The sequence below is a fragment of the Corylus avellana genome, chromosome ca4 (assembly GCF_901000735.1).
Source record: "Corylus avellana chromosome ca4, CavTom2PMs-1.0".
Lineage (NCBI taxonomy): Eukaryota > Viridiplantae > Streptophyta > Magnoliopsida > Fagales > Betulaceae > Corylus > Corylus avellana.
The window spans coordinates 27,205,559-27,222,578 of NC_081544.1; the positions used below are offsets into that span (position 1 = coordinate 27,205,559).

General features: G+C 36.9%; 2 protein-coding genes, 1 long non-coding RNA gene and 1 pseudogene across 3 annotated transcripts in view; all 4 read right to left on the reverse strand.

Moving 5' to 3' along the window:
• Positions 1 to 271, reverse strand: part of LOC132178332 (wall-associated receptor kinase-like 22) — a 2,594-nt gene extending 2,323 nt beyond the window's left edge. The window contains exon 1 of the mRNA XM_059590780.1: positions 262 to 271. Coding sequence (XP_059446763.1) covers positions 262 to 271 — 10 coding nt within the window. The remainder of the gene's footprint in view (positions 1 to 261) is intronic.
• Positions 272 to 1,814: 1,543 nt separating this feature from the next.
• Positions 1,815 to 3,200, reverse strand: LOC132177740 (uncharacterized). The gene is made up of 3 exons (XR_009439794.1): positions 3,119 to 3,200; positions 2,856 to 2,926; positions 1,815 to 1,887 (listed from the first exon to the last, which is right to left on the reverse strand). It is a non-coding gene; the product is annotated as an uncharacterized LOC132177740 (long non-coding RNA).
• A 2,702-nt stretch (positions 3,201 to 5,902) lies between these two features.
• LOC132177739 (uncharacterized) lies at positions 5,903 to 8,403 on the reverse strand. The gene is made up of 2 exons (XM_059590182.1): positions 7,973 to 8,403; positions 5,903 to 6,866 (listed from the first exon to the last, which is right to left on the reverse strand). Exons 1-2 carry the CDS (start codon positions 8,030 to 8,032, stop codon positions 6,621 to 6,623), a joined length of 306 nt encoding a protein of 101 aa, XP_059446165.1. The 5' UTR covers positions 8,033 to 8,403; the 3' UTR covers positions 5,903 to 6,620.
• A 3,938-nt stretch (positions 8,404 to 12,341) lies between these two features.
• Positions 12,342 to 13,912, reverse strand: LOC132178333 (wall-associated receptor kinase-like 10; annotated as a pseudogene).
• Positions 13,913 to 17,020: the final 3,108 nt, after the last annotated feature.

Here is a 17,020-nt window from a genome sequence, read left to right on the forward strand (position 1 = left end):
AGCAGGATCCTCAAGTTTGACCATCCCATACGCATATAAAGCGAGCAGTGAAGCTGATATTAAGACCCCCATTCTTGATGTTATGAAATATTGGATATCAGATGTAATGAACAGGCCAATAAGTCTCTGTTCAAAGATGACTTCTCAAGAATAGTTGCTCCATTTAAGCTTGAAACTTTTAACGTTATGTGAACAATATACAACATAGTACAAGAGACACATATGCAAACAAATAATGCAAATCTGATAAGAGGAAATTACATTCAGACATGTTAATGTCAAATTTAACCCAACATTTTAAACAAAAAATTAAAAAAATAAATAAAAAATGCACTACTAAGCTACTCAATAGGGATAACCACTAGCCAAATCAGTTGGTCTAACAGTTTTTGTTCAAGAAAATAGAAGTGAATTAGTAAATTACCTTAGAATAGAGGCCAAACCCGGTTTGCAAGATAGGTATTCTGAATGGAATTTAAATTATCTGATATGAAGATTCAAGACAAATTTCACAGGAAAAAACAAAGTTGCAGAACTAGAATTTCGAGTTTTGACACAGTATTTTCTAGAGATGAAAAAGAAACTTAGGCCTCGTTTGATTTGCGGAATAGACCCGGGAAAGGAATAGCTAATCCTACGGTATAGCTATTCCTTTGTTTGGTTATACACTATTTCTGGGAATAGTTTATACTCATGGAACTACTAATCTCACACATACAGGATTAGTTAAGCCACTAATCTAATCCTTAAGGAATGGAATACATTTTTCAAAAATACCCATATAATTTTTTATTTGTGAGGACCACCCCCGAGACGTCTGGGGGTGGTGCAACCACCCCCGGAGCTCCTTTGGGGTGGTCGCAGCCACCCCGTGGGTCGTCGGGGGTGGCCGCGAAGTGGCAGCTTCTGTGGGTGGCCGACCACCCCAATTTATTTCAGGTTTTTTTTTTTTAATATGAGTTTGAAAAAAAAATGGTTTTTTGTAATTTTGATTTAATTCCAATTTTTGCATATGTGTTGTTACCAAACTATGGAATATGAATAACTATTTTATTTTATACTCTTCTATTCTCAGTAGTAGCTATTCTTTTTTCAATGGACTACATATTTCGCGAACCAAACAAAACCTTCGTTTTAATTTTTATTAGGAAACACATCAAGAATGGGTCACTTAAAAGACAGAAACTTTTGTCTAAGGATAACAAATACTAAAATACGTTTCTTTCATCCCTCTGAAGTTTCAAAGATGAACTATAACAAAATAACTCAACGGCCTGAAATGAGTAACTCAATTGCATCAAATTAAGGATGATATGGGAGATTTTCATCAGGCAAAAACAGGAATTATGTAAAAAAACTCTATTACTAGGCTTCAAATATTAAGAAATGCTAAAAGAATATATGTTTTCTATCACTTTTTATAAGGAAAAATCTTTAGATTTTGTTCCTATATGATCAATTGCTGTAATTTTGTCATTCTTTTTCAAGAGAACAGCTTAAAAGAGGAAGAACTGTTTTTTTTTTTTTGTAACAAAGAGGAAGAACTGTTAGTTACAAAGAATCTTTGATGATTTTTTTGATAACGTAAAACTCATTTCTGTAATTCTGTCATCCTTTTTCAGACAACCACTTAAAAGAAAGAAACACTCCACTTCTTTTGAGTGGTTACTCTGTCACCTCTAATTTTCACATGTTTAAGACACTCGCTAAAAAGAAAGGGAATAATTATAAGAAAAAAATATTGGTGGAGAGTTAGATATGTAGTCAAGTGCATTTTATATGGGTAAATAATATTATCAATGAGCACGGATACAAACCTGGAGAAGTTTTGTTGGAGGCTGCTTGATATTAAAAGTGAAGTCTTCATTCCATGTAGGCTCTTTTGTCCTGTAATCATGTAATACTTGAAGATATAATCAAACGTAAGTAAGCGTTCAATCCAAAGTAGTCTTCCACGACTTTCCTACATCTGTTAAATTTGACATTTATGTCCCATGAGTTACAACTCATGAAACATGTATTTCAACTCAAGGCTCTAATTATTACAATATTCTTACACATTCGAAGGAGTGACAAATGTGAAGAGCTAGTTTGATTCTTCTGTCAGTAGTTAAGAATATACTCCCATCTACAAGTTGATTTTACAAAGCCACAAGCGCCCTTACAAATTTCTGATAAGCAATAGCAAATGAGTAAAATATAGAAATTATACAAGCTTCAAAATTCCTCCGGTTCCTTCACCATCACCAAGTGAAAGGGTAAAAATTTATTTTTTTTATAAGTAATAACCAATCTTATTAAAATGAGAGGGTAAAAATATATAGCATTGAAGGAAAGCTTTTTTGACTTATAACTTACAAAAAGGTGTAATGAGGGTTTTCAAAAGATATAAAAATGAACACACGTAAATGAGAGAATATAACCGCAAAATCACACTCTCCCTTTAATTTCAGTATGAAATCACAGATATAAAAGGAATCTAAGTAGAATAAATCAACATTAAAAATTAAATAAATAAAAATATAAAATATAAAATATAAAACCTTTTTGCAACACGTACACTGCATAAAACAGCATATAGTGTGAATCATAACTTTCTAAAATCTTGATCACCTCTGTGGCATTTCCCAACATTATCTAGATATTTGTCTAACTTAAATTAGACAAACTCTAGATACTATATATGTTCGAGTGAGAAGCAATATCAGTAAAATCACATATACATACAAAAGATACAAATGCACAACATTTCAACAATATTACCAAAATTTTTTAAGCAAGGAACAGCCATGATCCATGAAGAATTATCTAAAGTTTCTTGTTTTCCAAAAATTCATAAAATATGAATAACTTACCCCCATTTGACCTTGCTTTTGGCAACCTGTCCATCCAATATTTGCATGACCACATATGGATCACTTGTTCCCTCCTCGTCCTTAAACCAACTCAAAGCACCAAATATATGAAGTGTAGGTGACAAAAATGGGTGGTGCTACTCATGGAGGTGAAAAAAAAAAAACTACAAATATCCTCTATACATGAGAGGTTTTTTTTTTTTTTTTTTTTGATAGGTAATATCAACTCAAAAGCACAAAGGGGCGCAAAGAAGATAACCTACCCACGGATCCATGGCAGGTAAATCCAAACCCTTCTTTAACTTTATGAACAGTTGGCCATCATATATCTCACGTACAAACAACCTGCATCTTTTCAATTTCCTTCTGGTGCCTTATCCACATCAATTGGTATTATTTTGCTGACGCTAATATAATGGGGGACAAGAACGATGAGAAGTTTGGCTGCACAGTTAATGGTGTCCTGGCTAACTCATGTCTTTCATATTTATTGAGTTTTCGGTTACAATTTTTTCTCGTAATCGCATCCTTGACAATGCAATAAACAAACATTTACATATATGAGTTCCACAGTATATCCACACTGTGAATGTATGTTTGTTTTTCTCTTTTAGTCAAAAGATAGGACTTCTTGCATGCAGTTGGTGCATCATAACTGTGCAACTTTTTCAATTACCACTTAGTAGAATGTGTTACTTATTTAAAAGATTTGAGAAGCGATTATTTTCTGTGAAGTTCAAACTTCGGGGGATCACTGGACTGTAATTACATCTTTAGGAGCACCTTTTGCTATCTGGTTCTTAGTCCTCAGTAAATGAAGTCGGTACTTCATTTCATCTGTTCCAATTTATTCATAACAAGTTCTCATATTACCTACTGCCGTTCAGGTTGGACAAAGGTGTGATTGTGTATATCTGTGACAGTCGTGGTGTTCGAGATATATATGACACAGATGGAAGCAGTGCAATAGCAGCTTCAGAACCCTTAGCCGCGCTGGTAAACTTTTGTCTATCAACAATACAACTGTGTCATGATAATCCTTAATTTGAGAGATATATTGGCAAATGTCTGCATATGCTATACACTTACGGAATTTCAGAGTCATGGTACCAAGGTTTGCTTATATTCTCAATTTCTTCTGTGTGTGTTCACTGCTCAGTAGTGGGCTACCATTTATTTTATTTTTATTTTTCTTTCTGTCTTTCTTTCCCTTTTTTAATTAAAAGAAAAAAAAAATCTGAAATATTATGTCTAATGGGAAAATACACTTAGCCCCTCGAACTTACATTCTTTTGGCACTTATACTTTCAAACTTTAAAAAGTGACATTCGACCGCTTCTAACTATAACTCCTTTCTATACGTGGCTTTTTTTGGATAGACTCTCCCAAAATGCCCCCTTTACTGAAGTAGCTTTGCCAATAGACAATTCCAATGCTAAGGTCAAACCTAGAATTTTACGAAGACAAGACCACACAATCCATCAACCAAAATAAAAACCCATTGTCCAAACTAAAAGCCTTATCTACATATCACACTTCCCAGCAGTAGGTTTCCAATTTCCATACTTTTACTATAGAATCTCGTCATGCATTTCCATTACTGTAATTAATTTCTGGATTTTTCTAGTCCCTTATTTTCAATTTTCCATTTGTATCATTTGGGTATGTGCGTTTGTGGGTTGGAACTTTATCTTCTAACCATTTAATCATCCAATTTATTGTGAAAAAAGGCTGATAATACCCTCTACTGAGCTTCCATTAGGTGAACAAAGGAACCGCCAGTGCAAGTGAAATTTTAGCTGGTGCGCTGAAAGACAACAAACGTGCTGTGTTGTTTGGAAAACCCACATATGGGAAAGGGTAATGACTTTTACTTCATAAGCAAAATGTGAATGTGATCATAAATTCCTGACGAGGCTGACATAAGTTATTTATCCCCCTCTGCAGCAAGATTCAATCGGTTTTTGAGCTATCTGATGGCTCTGGCTTGGCTGTTACTATAGCTCGTTATGAGACACCTGTTCACACAGATATTGATAAGGTCTGTTACTGCTCTCTCTCTCTCTCTCTCTCTCTATGGTTCCTTCAACTTGTCTCTTTACAGGTTTGTGTAATTCCTGACCATCTCTCTCTCTCTCTCTCTATGCTTCCTTCAACTTGTCTATTTACAGGTTGGTGTAATTCCTGACCATCCTTTACCCATCTCATTTCCCAAGTACGAGGAGGGATTTTGTAGCTGCCTCCAGGACCCTGCATTTGCTTGCTATGAACAGAGTCCAGTTATTTGCGAGATGACAAAATATTTGGATATTAACATTGCAAATTGCTTTGGGGAACATGACGGAATTCTTTGTAAAATGTACTTTTAACTCAATTAGGGAGGGTTCATTCAATTATAAAGTATAAATTTAACAAGGGTAGAAAAGGAAAAGCAGTCTTTGTTTGGTGATAATCTAAGGAAAAAAAAAAAAGAATAGCTAGTCAATATTGAGGAATGCTTATTCCCATGGATACCAATCTGTTGGAACTGTTGTGGTTCTTTTTATTTTAAATGAGAGTCAGTTCCACATTGATTCTTTTTTTTTTTTTTTTTTTTTATCGTATTACGCAATCTTCTCATTCTTGAGATAATGGAAAAATGTACACGATTGAATAGTGTGGCTCCGAGCTAAAATACATAAGCAATTAATGAAAATGTCGCATATCTAATATCTAATTTCTAATAGCAGAAACTAAAAGAATGTAAACTCTAGAGTGGCTAAAATTGTGAAAAGTAGCATCTAAGGGTGGCTAACACTGTGATAAGTGGCACAGCTTTTCATAGGATGACACAAATTGTATTCTAGTTTTTATTATTGAAAATTTAGCTGCCTTGATGATTAAATGAAAAGTTTAATGAGAGTGCTTTATATAGTGAATGATTGTGATATGTGGATTGAATTTATTAATGGGTAATATGAGCAAAGTTATGTATTACTTTAGGGGGTTAAATAGAATTTTCCAATAAAATAAAAAAAAAAAATAAATAAAAACAGAGAAACAGAAGAGAAACAAAAGCTATAAATATATGTAAGCTATATATGAAGTGCTTGAGCAACTCTAATTTACCTTTGTTCCACCATCACTTTTTCTTTTTAAAGTAAATGTCAAATTCTACACCATGTACGGAACCAAATTGTAACGGATCATAGGAGATTATGGTTGGACTATCTGCAATGAGATTAACAAAAGAACCTTCAGAGAAAGCCCCATCACCTCACAGGAACAGATTGGCTCGATCACCAAAACCCATCATTAGGATGTTAGATACGCAAATTGGCTCCAATGAATTTTGATTTCTTGACCTTCGCTTAACTGATTCAACTTGGAAGCAGATAAGTAAGAAGAGGAACCAATTGGCCCCTAAATTCAGTGACTCAATCTCAGTACTTGCAGGCAAAACAAATCAAATCCATGCTCGAGTGCAAGGATGCTTAGTAGGAATCACTACAGCATCTTAGTCCAAGAACCCAAAAATGGGAAAACAGCAATCAACAATCTCAAGAGCAGAGGTGTGTCACTTTTTCTCTCCCTGCGACTCAACTTTCCCTTCTCCGTTGTTGTCTGCCGTGACCCTCCAGACATTCGGTATGCTCTCCGTGCAAATCCAGATCTATCTAGGTCATCCCAACCACCAAAATTTGGTGCATCTTGGCCACCATTAGAAACCGGACCATCATTTCCTGCTACCCACGATTGATATCCCATCTTTCCCTTTCTGGTTTCTCAACTTTCATCTTGTTCTTCTGCATCAGTTTCAACACTACTCACAGTGCTGGCAGATGGTTTCCTCCTCATCCTGGACTTGCGTTTTGGCCTGCTTCGTTTCCTCCCCCACAACTTCTCAAATGCCAGAGACACGACTGACTGACCAAGGGGAAGCACTAATGCCATAAGAACAGCTTTTGGGCCTGAAGCTAGCAGCCAAGATAAGATAATGGGTGGAAGTGTCCAGCCATAGGATCTGAACACCTGCACTGACCAAAAACAAATTTATTGAAATGTTAAACCCATCGGACGAAGTAAAGCCTGAAGCAGGAGTGAACCAGTACAAATTTCGCTCTCAGAAAATATTATTGCATGGTGAATATCTGTCTTGGACAATGGTAACTAAATTTTAGTCATTGAAATGTCATAATAGATCCTTGTTGAGAGTTCATTCTATCAAAATGCTTATATACTGGAAAGCAACAATATTACATACTTCACTCGTGGAAAAATATATTGCATAAATGATATTAATAACAAATAGGAAGTACAAGAAGAACTAGAAACTAGTGGTGTAGTAAAAAAGACTGTCCATTTGATTAACAAGGGATTCGTCATTGACTAAATTTCAATCAGCAGAATAAATGAAGTACTAGTCAGGTAGTCTGCTGCACAAAAGCTATACAGAGAAAAATAAACCCAAAGCACCTAAAGGGCATCATTAAAATAAGCTAAGCTGGTGTTATCAAAGACAATAGACAGCACCAAGGTAAAGGACAGAGTATTGCTCGACAATCCAGACACCTGCTTGTGTAGGCGAAACAAGGCACTGATTCTTCAACATAACCAAGAAAAATGTAGGAATTTAAATAGGCAGCAAACTTCTTTAAGACCTAATAATCATAGTGTTCTGTAAATTTCTCTTCATTAAACAAGTTGATAAATCCACCGGCCAGTTTTAAAAACCTCTCTCGTTAATAAACATGTTTTCCCTTCAACAAATTGTGAGAATGGTGGCTGAGGTATCCAATGAAATAGAACAAAAACCAAAGTTCTCTCTTAACCAAGGCACTTGATAGTTTGCCTCAGCTGAGGCAATCCCCACCACGATGCCTTGCATTGCTGAGTGCCCTCAGCTAACAATTGCACAGAAGATCAACTCCACCAATCTTATCACATATTTTAGAATATAACCGACATATAAAGCATACTCAATATCAAAATATTTAGCGCATTCGAGTACCCAAATCTTGTAGTAGAAAAGATAATAGCTGCCCCAGTAATGTCCTAAATCTATGTCCCAGCGTTTTGCTAAACACTACTAGAGAAGCTAAATTGAAGGGTAAGAACTTGCAATATCAAAATTGTACCTTGAAAATCCAGAAACTGTCAAAGACTTCCTCGAAGATCCCACCAGACCCTTCCTCCATCTCCGGCGAGGAAGAAGACTCGTCGGACCACCACCGCCTCTTCTCCTTCTTCTTCTTTCTGCCTCTGCTTCCTCCAACGCCAAATTCAGAATCTTGGTCTTCTCCTTCGTCTTTGTCATCCTCGAAGTTGAATCCCTGTGAGGAACGGGCGGTTTCGGCATTGGAGTTCCAGGGACGGTACTGGTAGAGAACGAGCGGCGAGAATGAGAGGCCGGATAAGGGGTTTTGGGTCGCGTTGGATAGCGATAAGGAGGTCGAGGATGCGTGAAGATGGAGCAGGGGTGGTGTGTGAGGAGCTGGGCTTCCATTTGGCCACGTCCTTTAGTTTCTTCTCCTCCATTCAACTTCCATCATTTTTGGAGTATGGACTAGTTTCCCTTACTAGTCCCAAAGAGTAGCAGCCTAGCAGGAAAATGTTAGCTAAAAATAAAATAAATGAATAAATAATTTTTTTTGACATAATAAATAAATGATAGATCAACCACATTAATTCTTGTGTTTTATTTTATTTATCCCTTTTATTTTCCTTTAGCGTTAGTAATTAAGCCTACATAAACAAGACCAAACGAATCACACCACAAATGCTCAATAGATAATTTTGGGTAACCCCTCTCTTGATCTGTTTTTTTTCATTGGCGGGATTAATTTTTGTGGGAATCTATGATGAAAATATTAGTATTTGCCGTCTTGAATTTCATTAATATTCTGATAGGGTTAGGTCACTTTATAGGTCAGTCGAACTTGAGGGAGTGTCTTACTGCCGGTTCTCATCGTTTAGGCCTTTTTTTTGTGTAACTTCTGGTAAGCAAGGACTATTTTGGTCACATTCAAAAAATACATATAGTTAGTTTCTCTGGCCTTCCTTTTTATTTAGAAAAAAATATATGTTTTCATCTAAAACATTACAATTTATATAATCTCACCCTCATAACACACAAACGGTGGCGATTAACACGCACACACCAAGAAAAAAAAAAAAAAACCAGTGGCGGTTGCTTTTAATACGTTCAAGAAACGACCACGTCTCTTCGACATACAAACGGCACCGTTTAGCGAATCGCCTCTTAAGCCCTAAAAGTCTTGAATCGTATCCACCAGATAAGGAGGACCTGAGACAGAGAGAGACATAGACGAGGCCGATGCCCATGGATTTCTTCGGAGACATGGACGACCAGCCGTCGACGATGGCGATGGACGTTGACGACGTGGACCCTCTTGAGATCTACGGCGAAGGCGTAATCTCTGTCGACAACAAGGTCGCCGACGCCGATTTCTTCAACTCCTTCGAGGACGACTTCGACGACTCCGACATTAACTGAAACTTTTCTTCATCATCATGTATGCCCTTATTTTCTAGGTTTTTTTGTCTCCGTCAGAATCCTCCTGTGTTAAACGTGGAACGTGCATATTAGGAACGATGTGTTTGACTGGTTGGATCTTTTCTTATATGGTTGAACTAGAAATTATATGAGGTTTCGACTATGCGGAATGATTGATTGGCTCCTTTTTGTGGTTTTTAGGGTTTTAGATTTTTTTTTTTTTAATTTTAGAATTAAGCTCTGGTTAGTTGCTGAGAAATTGATCAAAAGAACCGGGAAATTAATATGTATGTGGCTGATCGGCACCTTCTTTTAGTCGCACTTCGGTGTTTATTGGGTTTATGTAAAGAGGGTTGTCCTCCGTTTGGTTGCTGGGAAAAGGAAAAGAAAATTCACTCCGGAATCGGTACTGTTTTCCTTTTATATTGTTTTTGGATATGCCTTATGATTTCGAGTAGAGTAAAAGTGAAGTCTTAAGGATAGATGGTTGTATTTTTGGCTTAGTTGAGTGAGGGATTATGAATATAAATTAGTTTTTATTTTTACGTTTATCAATCCTCTATTTTGCTTGGAAATAATGTCAGCATTGGTTTTGGCCCTAGTATGCTGTTGATCTGAAGAGAATTCTCTTCGTCTTTGAAGCACACCTTTAATTCTCTGCGTTTTGGTTGATCTTTGATTCGGTGGATGTTTAATTATCAACTTAGGTAAACTTGTCTCTAAGCATCTAACTGGTGTGGAAACTGTCTCAGATATCTGTCACATTATAAAATGCACATGGATATCCACATTTGATAATGTTTCTCAAGATAATTATCTCCTTACTCAAATGGTACTTCCTCCCTCTGTAGCAAGGTGGAGGGTGAACCATGAGTTCAAGTCCCACCGAGTGCTTGTGTATCTTACAATTATTAGAAAAATAAATAAATAAAAAATTGTGTCATCTTCTCTTCTATGTAATTGGCAATTCAATTTAGGTGTTGGTGGTGATGGTTGAATTTTAGTGATTGCTGCTCGAATTGGAAGGCTTGGTTATGGATTTTCTTTGTGGAGCTTAGTTGTAATTTCCAAAGATTATGTCGAGAAAAGTTATAGGCGTTTGGTATGGATTTGCTGTAGGTGTTTGATATATGTAGGGTTCACTCTGTCATGATGATGGGATGAAATACTGCAAGAAATAAGGAGAATATCCAGAAAACCTCTCTATCTAGGTTTAAGCACGATTGTGGTGCTGGTTTGAACTTTTTGGTCCGTATTGAAGGACCGGTGAATGGTTTATTTTCCTGCAATTATGGTAGTGGTGTGTGATGTATTTAACCAAAAGTGAGGACCTCATTTCCTTGAGCATGGGATCTGTAATTCTTGTGTTATTTAGATTGCAATTGGTAGGGCAGGTTGTTGTATGTTTTAATGGACGAGTAATGCTTGAAATTACATTTTTATCTCATAACTATCTTACAATATTGACATGGCACTCTGACCCAATTCTTAGATTTATTTTTTACAAGTGATCCAAGGGTTTATTGGAACCACATGTAAAATAATTGTATTATAGAAATTTAGTTCTTAGCTCAAGCTAGGGTGTTTATCTATTTATATTAAGTCACATAAGAGTGATCCAAGACACTAGATTGTTAGAAGCTAGTTTTGTTGAATGGGTACATAGCTTGGTGCGGGGAGCATGAAGATGAACACATGATGTGTGGACATGCTAACCTGGTTACTAAGAGATGTTGATCTACTTTGCATCAGACTTGGTTCTAAATTGGGTGAGTTTCGGATGGCGGTGGGAGTAAGAGTGCTTGCCAATTTTGTGTGACAATATATACAAGAAGAAAAAGATAGAGCAAGTTCAAGTAATTATCATTGCCCTGTAAATGGGCTTTGGACGCCTACACTTTGTAAACTTTTGTTTTTAATTCAATATATATATATATATTTGAAAAAAGTAATATTTTGTTGGAATTTTACTAAATTTATGTACAATGATCGGTTGTTTGTGTGCCCATAAATATGGTAAGCAACTTAGGATAATGAAATTGGGGTCTAATAATGGTTGTGGTACCAAATAAAGCGATGTAGCCTAGAACATTACATTAAACAAATACTGATTTATATTGATTGAAAATTTAATAATGGTTGGGCCGTCTACATATGAGTTTGACATTGTTGATGTTAGAACATCATCCCATGGCTCGTATATTTATGCTCAAACATATTCAATCTCTTCATAGTTTGGCTGAAGGTTAGAAGCTTTTTGCAGCATTTAAACTGCCTTCAACTTTATTGCAACTTCTTTCACTTTTGGCCATTTCTTCCCATTTAAGTTAGCACCTTTTCGCAAGGTGCGTGACTGCAATGATATTTTCTTTTTTGCCTTCTCTCAAAATTCGACTACTAAGAATTTCAAACAAATTGTTCTCTTCCAACGATTGAATGAAATATGTTGCTAGACTTTTGACTTCTTGTGTCTTTGTTGAATAGATCACTTTTTCGCCAATTAACAGCACAATAAACTTTTATGTTTTTCTATTTGTATATATGTGTGTATAGGTAATTCATCAAGTTAATTAATTTGGAAACACTACAAGTAGCACTTCAAATTACCTCCAATTAATGACCATAGCTAATTCATTTTGGGAGCGTTACATGTGTGCCCCTTTTAATGGGGGAGGCTCTTGGCCCAAAATGGTAGCATGGATTCCAATAAGGTGTCACATTAATGACCAAAAGAGTGTATAGTTTCCACATGAAAAATATCATTGATTTGCTTATCTTATAAATGTGGTTGTGATATGCGAGTCCATTGCTAGGGTGACTATTCAATGTATCACCAACAACAAAAATAGATCCTTGAACATGGAGCTTTCTGCTATCTTATACTATCAATAGAATTGGATATGGTTAATCCATGTTCGCAGATGATTTTGAAATTACAACGTAAACAGAAAATTATTTAGCCTATAAAATGGCATCAAACAAATACTGATTCATGCAGATTGAGAATGTAATAATGGTTGGGCGTCTATAGATGAGGTTGACATTGTCGATTTGGGTTCAGCATCCCATGGCTCGTACACTTCTGCTCGATCATATTCAAGCTCTTCATAGTTTTGTTGAAGGTTAGGAGTTTTTTGTGGCATTTGTACCATCTCCAACTCTATTACGACTTCTTTCATTGTAGGCCGTTTCTTTCCGTTTAAGTCCAAGCACCTTTTCGCAAGATTCGCGACCACAATAATATCTTCTTTCTTACCTTCCTTCAAAACTCGACTATCAATAATATCAAACAAATTGTTCTCCTCCACTGATTGAATGAAATATGTGACTAAACTTATGAGTTCATGTGTTCTTGTTGAAGAGATCGCTTTTTCGTCAATTAATAGCTTAGCAAGGACAACATCGAAACTATAAACATCACTCTTTTTTGTAAACTAACTTGACTGGAAATACTCAGGGTCCAAATATCTAAAAGTGTCATGCACTAGTATAGTTAAGTGAGTTTGATCAACAGTGATGGATCTTGATGTCCCAAAGTCAGCTACTTTAGCTTTGTACTTATCATCTAAGAGTATGTTTGTAGACTTAATGTCTTGATGATAAATGGGCGAGGAAGCTGCTGAGTATAAGTAGAAAAGAGCTCTGCTACTTCAGTTGCAATTCGTAAGCGCATATCCCATGTCAGTGGAAACTCTTCAGTTTGGCCATTGACATATTGGAAGAGAGTTTCATTGGGAATGTATTCATAAACTAGCAAAGGAACTTCAGTTTCCAAACAACAACCAATTAGCTTAACAACATTCATGTGGTTAATTTGTGAAAGAATGACAACTTCATTAATAAATTCTTCAAGTTTTGCTTCATCAATTACTCCGGACTTTTTCACAGTAACGATTCTACCATTTGCCAACATACCTGTGTAAACAGTGTCTTATCCTCCTTGACCAAGTATTTTATTTACATTAAAACGATCAGTGGCCTTCTCCAAATCTTTTGAATTAAACAATTTGGTGGTATCAACATTGGCTTCATTTGAAGATAATTGTTGTTGTAATAATTAATAAACCACCATTTCTTTTGAAAAAACTTGTTCTTCTATTTAATCCTTCTCCTTTTCTTTATTACTTTGTATGACCACCACCCACCAAGAAGTAGAACCAATAGCCCAAGGCTACTACTAACACCTGCTTAACGCAATGTAATAGGAAGATATTATTCATTACAATAAAATGTTATAGCAATAGCTTTGATTGAGAATGTTGATTTAAGATAGAGAGACATCTTCTCCTAATGCTAAAAATTAGTCTAACAACAAACAGCTGAAAAGAGGCAAGGAGCCATGGGAATGGGAAAGGTTCAGTACTTTCTTATTGTAGATGTTGAAGGCAATGTTCTGAAAGTACGATAGACCAAACACAAGTGCAAGCGGGAGGGTCTTGGTATTACTCTTGGGCTCAGATAAAGTACTTTCACTGTATGCGGGAGGGTCTTGGATTGGCTTCTGATGCTGCTCTGGGGATTTGGGATCTGGGTTTTGAAGAAAATCCAGTTGGACATGCATTGATTCTGCTCAAATGGCCGATTGTGGGGCCTGAATCTCGGATCTGAGAAGGAAGGCCAAGTGGGTAGCCATGACTTTTGCTTAAGTTGGAGACCCATGCGTGGCTAGGGGTGGAGCATGGCCACCCCATAGCGCCACCCCAGCCACCCATGGGGTGGCCTCGCGCCACCCCCAGATGGGCGGGGGTGGTGGCTTGCCGTGGTGCCACCTCCTTGGTGGCTTTTCCTTGAAAAAAAAATAATAATAATTAAATTTTTAATTTAAATTTGATATATAATTAAGTGTAGTTGTGTTTATTTTAGGATTTTGATATTGAGATATTGTGAACCCTTAGATTAATCTAAGGGCCAGGAATGAGAAATATGACACTCATATTTCCCACTAGGGAGGAGATCCGGATCCATTGAATTCCATGATTATATTTCCCTTTAGAACCGCTAGTTTCATTCATTTTATGAGCTGTCTTTCCTTAGATAGAGGGTCATTAATGGCTAGCTTCCTTTTTCCTGGTTTGTTGACTCGGTTATTTTCCTTTTTCGTGATTTCAGGTATGACTATTAGAATGATAGGTCCAAGGGGTTGTTGGGTCAAGTAGTGATGGTCTTGGACTTTGGTAGCATAACCATCTGGTCTAAAAATCAAATCCCTTGGGTGAATCAACTCATTGGAGCCATACTCCTAGCGAAAGACAAAATTAACCGACTAGTGGGGTGAGAGTGCGTTACACAGATTTAAAGTTTATCCGTCAGGAAAAGATATATAAAGTGACCCTACCTTAAAGGAATTTCTTATCACATTGTCATTGATCATAACCACTAGACCTCACCACATGTCGAGGCTTTCTCTAATAAATTTTCTAATAGCCTTTGGATGGCTCAACTTGCTTTAGCCGCCTTTGCTGCGGGATCTTAGGTAGATTAGCGTCGGTTCGCCCTCTTACTACCAGCAACTTAAGCTTCAAGATGAGCATACTCTATTTCGATGTTCACCAGGTTCAGTGCTTTCACTCGTGTGCTTTTATATATAACACATGTGAAGTAAGCTCAATATTTCTTGCAGTTGTTTGATAAAAATGTCTCAACCAAGATGAATGGACTGCTTTGTTATATACATTGAATCTCTTCACCAATATTCAAATTATCCAGTATGCTTTAATTTTCAAATAATTCCTTTCTTAATTTTTCAACTTTGGATATACGCTATTTTTCTGTGGTCCAACCTCAATTTCTTTGGTCCATTTTTTGGTACTCATTTTTGTGTGTTAAACACCAATGTAGATTCGCAGGAGAAAATTAAAGTATTGTACATAAGTCGCGCAAGTTGTGGGACATCCCCCCAGAAAAATGATCGTGATGGAGTATAATGGATCATGGCAGCCAATAGGACAATGCCGATCGAAATTAAGACGGGTGATGGGCAAGAGTGTCAGGAGTGGGGCTTTCCTCAGGATATCTGACGACTAGAAGAAGGTACTAGTCAACACGAAGGAGGATTTATAGAGCTCATTGATGATATGTGAAACGTTACGATATTTTTAATTTACAATTATATGTACATATATAGCAGCTATTTTACTTATTTTGTGAAACGATTAGTTGATGGTGAAAATATAATGTAGGGTTCCTAATTTCTTAACATGTAACTTATGCAGACACAGTTCTATATCCCGTCTGGCTTGGACATTGAGGCAATAAAAAAGGACGCATTCTGTGACATGGGCGAGAAGCTAAGGCGTTGGAGACATGACTTGAAAAAGAAACTCGATATTTAGCGCGGTGAGACTCCTGTGATAGTGAAGCGGAGGATGTGGGAGTACCTTCGAGGGTACAATAGCGCAGACATGGATATTGTTGGAAAAATAGTGTGATCCATCCTCTCAAGTAGGTCACTAAGTTAATTTCAATTATGTAGTTTCAGTAATTGTAAATATTGTGAAGATGGTTCACATATTAATAATGTATATATGTTGTGTACGCTTAGGACTATGCTCAGCATATGAGAGAGACATGAGCATTGAATAACACACCACATTGCACCGGCTCGCAGAGCTTCTCAATGTTATCAAATGAAGAGGTATGTTTGTCATTTACCATTTATATAAATGTCTATGTCATCATTAATATGCATACTAACATATGTTTGTGTTGTGGGTTTTTAATTGCAGGTACTTATTTCGGGCAGGGCTCCTACGCGAGCGAAGGCTTACATCAAGACCCACTGAAAGAAAGACGGTAGCTATCCAAATCGGAAGGTCGAGGAGAGAGTTGTATGTTGCTTACACCATTTATCTTTCATTTTTATTTGCGTATAGAAAACTTATTTAGGATTAACACTTAAATAACAATGATTGGGTGTAATGTAACATATAGGTAAGGATGAAGGAGCTATTGGAAAATGATCTTACATAATTGGTAGATGGGCCCTCTAAGACTATTCAGTGGGCACCGAACGACGCATACGCCCAGGCGTATGGCTCTAAGCCTGAATATGTGGGTCGTGTTCGAAGGGTTAGTAAGAATATTCTCCCTGCGCACAACTACATCCACTCGTATTATACATCGTCCCAAGCACGTTCACAGAACCCCAGAAGCTCGAATATCTCGCAAATGATTGAAAGAGCACTCAAAGTTGAAAGGGAGCAGCATAGGACACATATGGCTGCACAGTTAGCCAGCAGAGGGTTGAGATTAATGCGGAGGTGACCTAGCAGGTTACCGCCCAGATGGCTGCACAGATTGCTCAGCAGATGGCGGCGTATGAGGCCCGGGTTCGTGTGCTTTTGGGCTTGAGACATGTCACCTCCAAGCCGGAGGTGACTAATGTTAGGGATCCGCACGACGTAGACTCCCCAGCCCGTGTCATTGTGAGGTCCTCAGTAGATAGCCGATCAAGTAAAACTATATTAGTTTTTATTTTGTTAGTAATTTGTCATTAGTAATTTTGTTTGGTAATCATATTTTGTTCGTATGTTTTTGCCACACATGCATGTGTATAACACATTTATACCATAATATGTGTAAATGATGTAAGGGTAGAAGCGAAGTATGGTGATCAACATGAAAACCAACAACAGACCCCGATTGGACAAAAGTCTCGTTTATCAAGACT